Genomic DNA, 12,193 nt, shown 5'->3' on the forward strand with positions numbered 1-12,193 from the left:
GCCTTATGATAGTAATCCCTATGGCTAGACCGGTTTTGCAAGATTTGGATTTAATTCCAAGGAACAATCTGAATATGCGTATATGAATGTCCAAATCTAAGTGTGAGCGTAAAATTCATTGGAATAATTAGAAAATATAAAAATACAGGTAGAATATACAGTAGTTCTAAAGAGCGCTTGCTGTAGAACTCCTTTCTCAATAGTAAATAATTATCAACTATGAGCATAGCTTCGTTTTAATAGTTGGAACATTTAAAAATAAGGTTAGAATATATAATAGGTCTAAGAGCACATCCTTGCGAAACCCCTTGTTCAATAAAATTGTAAACACGTACCAAAGTTACCAAGTTTGATTTTTGAAAGTTCCATGACTAAGATGACTAAATATTGTAATTAAGTGGGAATCTTATGACCACTTACCGTCCACAGTGAGCTTGCTGCCCACGCAGGAGATCTTCAGCTCGATGCGACCCCGTCTTTCCGTTGTGGTCGCAACCACACAAGTTCGGCACACTCTCCTCACATCGCTTGTGTACGTTCATGTCACATGCTGCAACAGTGTCGTACACGCTTACTGTATACACCATACCAATACAATGGAAAAATCATACGTAACTACAGTACGTACGCCATTACATTTCACCTGGGGTGTCTGACTTTTAGTTGAGGATTCCCCCCCCCACCCCCCCCCCCCCCCACCCCCCCCCCCCCCCACCCCCCCCCCCCCCCACCCCCCCCCCCCCCCACCCCCCCCCCCCCCCACCCCCCCCCAAAATAAAAAGTATTTTCAAAAAGACTAATTAGCAATTTCCCCAAAAAGTCTACTTTTATCTTTAAACTAATACATTTCTCTTTTTATACAAAAAGCTAAACATTTTAAGTGCTAAACGCAAACAAATTTAAAATTTGTCAAACAAACAACAGCATGGTATTTCTTGTAGCTTCGTTTTAAAAAACAAGAACATATACAGTAAATGATCTAAGGTAAATGGCCACCTACTTCTATATTGCTTACAAAAACATACTAAACAAAATGATTGCCTATTTAAAAATTTTATAGGACTGGATATTCTACTTAAGTGGGCTTGAAGATAAATACATTCTTTAAAAAGTCCGTTATATCTTTTAATAGTAATTTTAACATACCATGTATAACCCTTAAAGTTACACAGTCCAAAATACATATCAAACAAACTAAGTTTATCAATTTATTGTTAGATATACACATACACTGAGTAAAGTTGTTAAATTTAATTAATAAGTGTTAATTCATTTATCATATTAAACAACAATAGACTTTTATTTATCAATGAGTATAAAGATATATAACTTTAATTTAAATTTTAATTACTGGAAGTTGATAAAAAACAATCAGTAATGAAGTTGTACGAATTTATTTGTACTCAATTATTTCAACATTTTGATTTATGAAAATAACTGCATTTGCACTTAAGCATGCTTGAAACATTGTTGACAAATTGGGTAATTTACGTTTATGAACAAAAGTAAAGCTCGTTTTTGTTATAATATATCAAAAAATTCGAACACAATACATCGATTACTCAATAAAAATTCGGGCATTTAAAAATTCGAATAATACATGCAATGTTTTTTAACCCATACAAACTAAATACAGGGGTTTACCTTTACTGTGGAAAGACAAAAACAAACGAACTAATGTAACCAAATACACTTATTCACAATAACATCAACAAAATCAGCAAATGCTCTTGCTAATTCGCGATTCGCTATCCAAGTGATTTATAATTCAAGCCGATAACAACGAATAGACCTCTTTTCAAAACACAACAATTACTATTCGAACGAAAAATATTTACAACATATTTTAAATAGCAACAACTGATAGGAAAATGGAATGTTTTCAGGGATCTCAACAAAACAATCATTAGAAAAAACGTTACCCAAACAACTAAAATTGTGTTAATTTACCAGTAAGCAATACGGATTATAATTTAACGTAGTATGATGCATTGGTAAATAGTTTTGTTTTGTAATGCATTATGGGTAGGGATGAAAATTGATGTTATTTTTTCAGCTGTCCTTCAAAAGCAAAGTAATTTACATTAGAAATAAAAAAAAAAACCCCGTTGAAAGATGGAAAAACATTGTTTACAATAAAATGAAAATATACCTGTATAATATTTGCCACTGGCAAATAAAAAACCATAATCTGTTATTGATATATATAGAAATAATTTTTTTTTATTAATGCTTAAATTCAATGTAACAGCGTCACTCGAAAAACACTATAACCCAAAATAATTACACTCGTCCCAAGCTAATTATTATATAATATAGGCTACTTTTTAATTAGGCTATTTTCCTCACCAAAACGGGACCATGTATTATTTACTATATGCTTAGTAGAAATGTGCAACGCTGTAATCATCTACTCATAAGTGTTCAATATTGGTTTAATTTTAAAAATCCATGAGTCTATTTATAAAAATGAGATCACAAAAAGCCGAAAAACAGATTGACAACAATCCTTTTTAAGTAGATGCAATAGTTGCTAATAAAATACAATTTAGTACGGTACAATAAGAGAGATTTTATCATTCTTGGAAAAACATAACACAATTAAAATTTAAACATAATCCCAGTTAGATTCAAGATATATTAGGACAGCGGTGGTTGGTTTGTTGGACTGGTGAAACGGTTATTAAATACAAAAGGAAAAGATACGAATGCTAAGTAAATTCTATGCACCTCAGCAGTATTCGGCTTCCCTAAGTTGCACAAAATAATCGAAATCCTCTTAGAAGGAATTAGAGCTAGTACAGAATAGTTGACATCTATCCATACACCACATATTTGAAGCTATGTGTGAGAAACGGAGATCTAAATCGCTAGTTTTCTAATGTCTGCGGTGAACATTAATACGGGATAATTTAGAGGCTGGAGCCAAAAAACTACAATTTCAATTTCACAAAGTAGACGGGAAAGGCAGAAACGGATGGACAGCGTTAAAGTTGAGTCTTTTGATTCAGTAGATAATCCCCATAGATGGCACGGTGACGGGTATTATATTTACAATCGGTTAGGTACAGTGCAGTGCCTACGCGTATACAGTGGAGAATGCTGTGGGATATGTTGGGTTTAAACTAGACTCAAACAACATGGGTTGTTTGGCGGCTGTTACATGTTTTACAGAACTCGGTAGTTCCAGTATTAGTTAGTAGTACCTTTAACTTTATTGTTACGTTGTTTCGATTATAGATTTGATTTAATTCCACTACCTCTTTCCGCGAGATGTCGATGAAGCCATCAGTGTTTTCTACTACACAGCTATAGAATACAATTGCAGTTTCAATGTTCCTAAAAGGTATTAAATGTACGAAACGTTGTACTCTAAGAAATGCACAAACCTGATGCTTCCGCAAAATGGGGGTACCTTGGAAAAACGGAACGGGCCGATGTCGAATAGCTTCCACCTACTGTAAGATCTTTAAATTTAATTGATAAACCGACAAATAACACGGAAATACTTTGGTTGAGGGAAACTACACTGAAATCTATAATCTAAAAGTATGGGGTTTGGCACTCTTTCATAAACATTTTGAATCTACCATGAAGTTCTTAATCTTTCGCTAAAGACAACTTGTTCTCTGATAAACACTTTTAGTTCGTTACTAAATATTAATGTACGAAAAATTACTTTAATTTTTGAAATACAAGTAATAGTCGTGGAATATACAGTTTTTAAACATACAGTTATTCAACAGTCTAAAACATATGAGGTAAAACCAAATACGATTACTATAAGAGAGTAATGGCAGTTCAACATTAAACCAATCATAATTATAAAAATTTTTATTTTCATTAAACAGAATATGTAAAACAGTTAGGGATTCTCATATGAAAAAAAAAACATTTAAATTTAAAACCAAAATTTCATCTCCTGAATCAACAAATACAGGGATCACAGGCTAACTCGAGTACATGGGAATTCCTTTTATATGTCACCACCGCTCTGTTTATTTAAAGCTTATCCAACATAACGTGATCCCTTTTTTATATACAACATATGAGGTCAGTACAAATATAATCAAACTGTTAACACAGGCCGAAGCGGTAAGAGTTCGTTTGAGAACTTCATGCAATTTGAATATTTTGATTTTTATCTATATCTCTCTATTGTACAATGAGTTTATACATGTTTATTATGAGTGAAGTTTCGTTGCTGTTGTTCCATTTTAATGGAATTTTTAGTAATTCACAACTAAATGATAAATGTTTTCTTAAACACACAAGCATCAGAACAACCCTTTAATTGCCTTTCGCCATTCTATACAACTATACTCGGGCTTCTTGGATGCTACCTATAAACTTCTATAACATTATAACTCTAAAACAATTTTTAATTTTATAATGTTTTATAAAAATTTTGTATGTCTTCATTTTAATTTATAAACCATAATCTGAACTAGTCATTTTTGTATGTACTTTTTCCCCCAAGAAATACCCACTCGTTTCTTTTTAAATCATGATATATTAAAATTAAAATTTAAATTTTTCGTATAGAAGGCATTCAAAAAACTGTGGAACCATATAACAAATTTAAAAAACACTATATTTCCATATTTTACCAGTTTGAAAAATTTTTCAATTTTACCAAAATCTATTATAGTAATTTGGGTAAATCTATCAATTTTTTTAAACAAAAGTTTTTATAGAAGTGTTAATTTGAAAGTCTTCTAAATTTTATGAAATACACAAGTCTTAAATAAGTATATTAAAAATGTTTTATTGCGATGGCGAAACTCATTTAGGGCGCCGAGGGGCGAAAGCTGGGGCGTGGGCGGGGAACACATTTTTGACACAAAATTTGAACAAAATAGGATTATGATTACCATGTTGTAGCCCAAATTATGAAAAAACTCATACATGTCGCCAAATGGTTTCCTTCCAAAATCCCCAATGTTGAGTGGTCCATACTAAAATTTTAAAGAAATTATAACCTATATTTTGGCAGGTTAAATTAACACATTCACCCTGTATGTACTTTGTACGATGGAGAAAAGTAGTAAAAAGAAACTATTCGCGCAGACCTATAATAATTTTTTTTCAAACTACAAAACCCGTAAACAAACGGCGAAATGACGAAAAACAAAATTTTGGAACCTTCAGACTACGTTTTTGCTTCTGCCGTAACCGACGTGCTTCTCACAATCCTAAGAACATTGCCTTAATATATATAACCCATTTATTTTAAATGGGAATTGAAAATGGATTATTGTAAAACGTCTACCTAACCATAACACACAGAGAAACCCCTTTAGCTAACTTCATCTAGAAGTCAGAAGCACGTCGGGGAGCACGGTGGGACGTTGCGGGCGGCTTGGTTGGAGCTCCGGGGAACAATTCGCGTACGCAAACAACATCTAACCAACTACCAAAACAACGGTTTTAACAAACTAAATACTACAACCAAATTTACCGTTACCTTTACGTAAAAACCCCCGATATACTTCAACGCGCTCGATAATAGGCTAAAAAATCGTTCCACTTGAGTGGACTGTGCTCGGAACAACAAACAAGATTTCACTTAGGAAACTCACTTCACTACTATTCTGTATCGCAACCACACATTTTTGAAACAAAAGTAGCAGGAAATTGTTCCTATACTAATAAATAAATTCTTAACAATACGTTCCACCTTTGAGTGGGGACTGTTTGCTCTGTTCTACAACAAACATTATTTCACTTTTTTATAGGAAACTCACTTCACTACTATTCTGTATCGGAACCACACATTTTTGAAACAAAAGTAGCAGGAAAAATGTTTCCATAATATAAATTTAATTCGTAAACAATTACGCTCATAATAACGGATTCACATCATTTCTGTTGCGGTGTTTTATTCATTCGCTCTATTTTGAATTGGTTTTTTTTAAAATTAATTGGGGTTTATGTAATTACGACATTTAAAATGTTTTACTTGACCTATCTTAGTGGTGTTACAGCTGGGGCATACACTGTTACGTAGACATTAGCCTACACCTACAATTAAAATAGGGAAACAAGTTTATGAAGGTTTATTTTATAATGCGATGGTTTTAAGATCAACACATTAAAAATGCTTTCAAGCTCACAAAATCGTAACTTTTTGGCACCGCCGGCCTGTGCTCGTGAAATAAACAGGCTGGAAAAAGGTAAATTCAATATTTAAATTGGCAATTATTAACGTATAGAACAAACAATATAAAGGTTTTAATGCTGCACAACCAATTAAATAAAAAAAAAATTTTAAATTGAACTATTTTTTACAAGTATCTTCTTAATGAGATTATTTTCTAGACTGTTGAGCAGGTAAACTGCTAATACGTTTGATTACAGGTGAGATGAGGGTTTTTTGGGGAATAAATAAAAACTTCGTTCAAAAAAGGTACAGGGGTGGTTTTAAGGCATTCATTTAAAACGTGATCCCATGTATTTTGGTTCCAATACGGCTTAAAACCTTCCATACTGTTATATAAACAAAATGTTTCTCACTAATTCTAAACCCTGACGGGTTAGTCGGAACCTCACTCCTTTTCTTCCAAGGACAGCTAAAATACGAAATAGAAAGTGACGACGAGCCTATCAGCCGTGATCGCGGGCGAATTACTTCGGGAGAGGATTGTCTTGGCAGGGGCCGACCGACGCGTTCACTACGTGCTTGGAATATAATAAGGGTTGAGGAAGAGATGAAACCCCATGAAACTCTGTCGTTGGTCCAGGGTTCATCATGAAAACAACTTGTCAGTCGGCGCTTAGTCAGGTCTGTCTTCTCTAGAAGTGAACTGCTTGTCGAAGTTGCTCACGTTCCTTGCGGTGTTGTCTGCAGAACAGAACATTGTGCGGATTTCTTCATCAATCAATTCTGTTTTGGTCTATCGAGAGAACAATTTATTGTGCTAGATCATAGTTACAATGTAGATATAGATATGCGGTCATAAAAATAACCATTAAACTACGGCTGTACAATAAGTATAATTTTATATTCGATTTACAAAAAAATCTGATATCGTTTTGTGTCTTTTTTAAAAACATGGAAGACTTTTATTGGTTTTAGTTTCTCTAGATAAAGGAATACGACATTTTCCTAATATGATATTTTTTTGATCTTTGTGCAAAGGGCCTTTCTGAATCAAAGATGTCCATCATCAGGCACTTCACAAATTTTCAAAGGTTTATAAACAATTTTGTGTAATAAATTAATTAATTTTATAGTTAACATTTGATTAACAAATTTGGTTGTATTGGTTAGTATTCAAACACAAACACAACTTAAAAATGCTTGGGATAACATTTTACATTACCATAAATTTCAAAGAACAAAATTATCAAATATGAAGACGGACCAATTCAAAAATCAGGCTTTACTCTTAATCTCCTTTTTTTATAAAAAAAATATTTATATAATTTATATTTAGTTTACGTTTTTATATTATATATATATATATATTATATAATATATTTGCATACAGGGCTAACCCCAACATCCAAATTTGTTACCATTTGTTATTATAAAAATTAATTATTATTACAAAAATGTACAAACATTTGATAATTTGTGAAATTGCTGATGTTGGAAGATTCTTTGGTTCTAGAAAGGCCTTGCAACAAAATAATAAAATTATATATTGGAAAATGTTGTATTCCTTTATCTAGTGATACTACAATATAATAGTTATTCCCAATGCTCCCCAAGATCTTCTACTTGGAATGACTGTTTGATGTTTATTATTATGAATTGGAACAAACAAAGAGCCTTCAAATTTCTTGTTTTATAGTTGGCATGGGTCTCAAACAGTTGCGATATTTTTGAAGGTGAACACCGATATTCCATTAAATAGATACGAGAGAGTTTAAAAAAAAACCCTACCGTACTAAAGTGCCTCGACATATTTCGCGGCCTTTGAAACTCAAATGATCATAAATCGGCCCATCTTTTGCAATTCTGGATTACTCTGTGAAAGAATATTTTTTGGGGCCCCTTTTCCGAAAATAAAAAAAAACCCATTTTTAATATATAGCCCAATACCGTTGACAAACTACCACCAATTTCTAACTTGCTTTATCTATAAAAGAAGACACGTCATGTCAAAATCTCCTTTAAAAAACAATTGGATATAAAAATTTTAGAGCCAAACAAAGACAAATTTTTTTGGATTGATATTGTGAGGGAGAATACTACCCCCTTTCTTAAGAGTATTCGATGAACGGCCTAACATGAAAACATATAATGGGAATTGATAAATAAATTGGGCTGTGATATATTAATTGATATCTTAATTAATTCGTATTTAACGCATTCCGTTCCCAAACAGCAGTGAGCGCAAAATTTTCAGTTTTATTGAAATGTTTCCTGCATATTTTCAATAAGCGATATTTATCAAGGACAGCTTACACTGCGGAAGTTAGACGAGTTCCCCTATTGGTAGACTTTGAAACACATTATATTTTTAGATATCAAAATACAGGTTTATTATGGTGAGGATAAGCTCCAAAACATATGGTTTACAAGGAAAAACTTTAAAAAAAAGTTCTCTTAAAGCTATCTTACAGTTGGTAAAAAACTTTGATAAAATATGTGAAACCCGTATAACTATTACATCTGGACCAACGATCTATAAAGAGAGCGATAATATGTTTTTAGAATTTATATCAGTGACTATGGGAGGTCTTTATTACGGTGCTTGACCTACATTTGGAAATAATCTTTCAAAAACTGAAACCTCCCCAAAAAAGTATTTAGGGTATTATTTGGCGTTAAAATCGTTGTCCGGGATTTGTGATGGTCAAAAATTTAGGGGTTTTCTGAAGGAGCAGGAGGAGAGGGGTTTCTCGTTTTATCCGTTATACTATCTTCAATGGGCGACCCGCTTCACCTGTAGATATGGAATAGCCGCCAATTTGGGGGATACCCGTATTTAAAGTGTAATAATTTTAAAATTTCTGAACTTGCAATTCACCGAGTACCCAAGGTCCTAGGGGAAACCAGGATATGCTCTTACGACTTCTAGGTGTGTAGCCCCTAGAGTCGAGGGGTGTCAGCAGTTGGCTAATTTGGGTATTACATCGCATGAATGATAACACAAAAGTCTTCTTATAAAATATATCAAATTTTACGCACACTGAGGAAGAGATGAATACAAGCTTCGAAAATACAAAAAGAGACGAAATTTTGAAAATTATACATACGAGCGGAATTAGGCACATGATCTTGAAAAGCGAGCTTAATAATGTCATTCTTAAAAATATTTAATTACTCCTTTAAACTATGGACCAATTTACTAGGACTAAAAAAACTATATAGCTAGATCAAAAAGCATGTACATCATTGGACTGTTGTTCTTCGGTTTTATACGTGTCACAATGCTCTGGGTTACGGTTTTATTTCACCCATTTAACCTAGATTGTAGTCTTGCAATTAGTTTAGGCAATTTACCTGAAAAAACAGATCAGACTGTAGATCTCAAAACGTAGTGATCTGTTTTGTTCCCTTAGGACAAGAAAGCTTATAATTGCACTTAGGTCCTATAAGAACCTTAGCGCTGCTTCCAAAGTGACGGGATATTTAGGATGTGTAACGGTTAGGGGGTAGGGGCCGCCTCCATATAGGAGGTCCATGGAGGAAGAATTTAGGACACTAATCTCAAAGTCGTGTCCCCCGGAAAAAGGGGAGGCCAGCTCTGATCCAGCCTCTCCAGTCAAAGCACGCAGGGGGTGGCAAAAACGTAGTGTTAATGACTGTATTGTATCACTGAACGATGGAAAAAATATCCGGAGAAATCCTGTTCCTTTTCCTTTACAATCACTCCATTGCCAAAAAACAAACTTCAAAAAAGGAGATAAAATGAATTAATTCATTTTAGACGAGGTTGGTTACTGCGATTCCTGGCAGTATTTCATTTAGTTCCTGAGATCCGACGCAACGGCAGCCCACGTAACTTAGATTGTTTACCGTTCAAAATATTTACCTCCTGGGGCCTCTCATTCCACAGAGATCAAATCGAGCGCTCACCGTACCTCGATTAATGGAACGAATGAATTAATCCTGTGCAACTTTATATAATCAATGCCAGATCTCAAACATGATTTGTCTAGAGTTTACATGTATCTTACACAAAAAAAACCAACTGGGTTTTATAATGCTAACATAAATGATATAACACTTACGATTTTTGGTTTGAATGGTGGCTGGACCTCTCTGTTTTCAATGCGTGGTCCAATCGATCCTTCGGGAAAAGAAAGCGTGCCCTCGAACATCTTCCTCTCCCCGTGCTTCCAAAACCTAAACCTCTTGGTCGGGTTTTTCATCGGAACTGTGGACACAACAAAAACACGCATTGTGGTGGTTATTTGGACTAACTTGAAACCAATACATAGACAGTCAATTATTCATTTTAAAAAGTATTGAGAAGTATAAGGACTTACAATTGTGGGACTAAAAAGATTTCATCTCCTCTGTCTGTCTGTCCGCAGATATCACTAACTGAAGTATTGATGTGTATTTTTTATGTTAATTTGATGGTTTGCATGTAACTCTATGGGATTTGCCGAGTGTTAGTAAAAATTTTTACATTGGGTCTTACGATGCCAACGAGGAAATTTAGAACAAAAAAAACGTGTTGAAAAACTAAGTATAATGATATAAAGTTTGGGAAATTGTGAAATTTTTGTATTCATAGAGTAAAAACTAAAATAATGGCTTGGATAAGTCAATGTTTAAAAGTCGGCGACAAGATTTGATTTCATAACACTCGCGTTTTAGTACCCTTTTCTAGCTCACAGGAACTTTTATTATTTTGGGCACTGCTATTAAAATTTATTTAATGCATAAAAATGTGAGTGTATACTGTTACAAAAGTTTTCGAGAATCAAAATATCACCTGTTTTCTATAAATTTATAATTTTTCTACATAGACAAGAACGAGTTTTATTCTCTATGGTAGCGAGAAAGTGCAAGTTCAACCCCAATGAACTTCGACTGTGCGTTATTGGACGCCTATCACTTATTAGGCCTGCCCAATATCTCATTTTTCTGCCGGGGGATGTGAACATTTCTTTTCTAATTGGGTTTGTCTGTTTGGTTTACCTGTATACAGATTATATCGGCAATAAAATGAGATACAGATTTTTAATGTTTCATACACCTCCAAGCGCAGCCTGTTGTGTGACGTACCCTACTTTGTTGTAATCCCACATCAGAAACTATTTTCAATTCACCATCGACAGAAATGATTGATATACACCCAAGAAACCAAAAACTTAGTATTACTTCCTTAGATTCCCTGGCACAGACGCTTTGGCTAGATGACGATGGTGTGGTAGAAAATGAAATGATTTATAAAACTATGAAAACTACTTTAGGCCTCCTTGACAAAAACTTTGGGTAGGTCGGTGATGAACTGATTGATATAAACTCATGAAAGTTAGTCCTTTAAAAAGTCCTTTGAAGAAGATATCCTTTAACCTTTCCTCCTTAAAACCGCCTTTGATAGAGACATTGGTTAGGTTTGTGGGGTCGGTGATGACCTTAATTGATATACACACTAGAAACCAACCCCATTGCTGTTTCCTTGAGGTCTTTGGATAGCTGATACTGTGGTGGTAAATAAATCTCTGCAATGATTGGCTTTAATGAAAAACCTCCAATAAAATTCGACGAATACACCATTAGACCGATATTAGATTCTCCTGCAATGAGAATGCAGTGTTTGGATTTAATGAGTGGTAAAACTAGGGCCAACCTATCGAGAAGGACTCAAAGAAACCCAGGTTTATCTCTTAAAAAGCCTTTTGGCGGTGTTTTCAGTTTGTGTGTTTCAGTGGCTTATTTACAAGTTATGGAAGTAATTGAAACTGAAATTCTTAATACTACTAGTTGAATTAGAAACATTTGGGTGTGGGGAAATTTCTGATAATTAAAAGGATAGCAACGCAATAAGAAAACGCCTTGGTAATACATTAAACAATCAACTCAAACCCCAATTTGCGAACTCACGAGTGAGAACAAATAAAACTGCAACTTTTTTACTTATTTATTCTAATTATACTGTAATATTTTTTAATAAATATTCAAAAGTGCAAAGGAAGTAATGAAGTAGTTAAAACAACTTTCGGTCGTAATTTCTACTCTAGGTTAATTTTTTACGAATCCAGAGTCAATTGAACATTTTCT

At 33.8% G+C, this 12,193-nt stretch overlaps 1 protein-coding gene across 1 annotated transcript in view; it reads right to left on the minus strand.

The window, feature by feature from the left end:
• The window catches only part of LOC124367744 (calcium-dependent protein kinase C-like), a 456,141-nt gene that overhangs the window by 40,232 nt on the left and 403,716 nt on the right, over positions 1-12,193 (minus strand). The window contains 2 exon segments of the mRNA XM_046824826.1: positions 421-484; positions 486-550. Of these exon segments, the coding sequence (XP_046680782.1) occupies positions 421-484; positions 486-550 (129 nt within the window).

This window comes from Homalodisca vitripennis, chromosome 8 (genome assembly GCF_021130785.1).
Source record: "Homalodisca vitripennis isolate AUS2020 chromosome 8, UT_GWSS_2.1, whole genome shotgun sequence".
NCBI classification, from domain to species: domain Eukaryota; kingdom Metazoa; phylum Arthropoda; class Insecta; order Hemiptera; family Cicadellidae; genus Homalodisca; species Homalodisca vitripennis.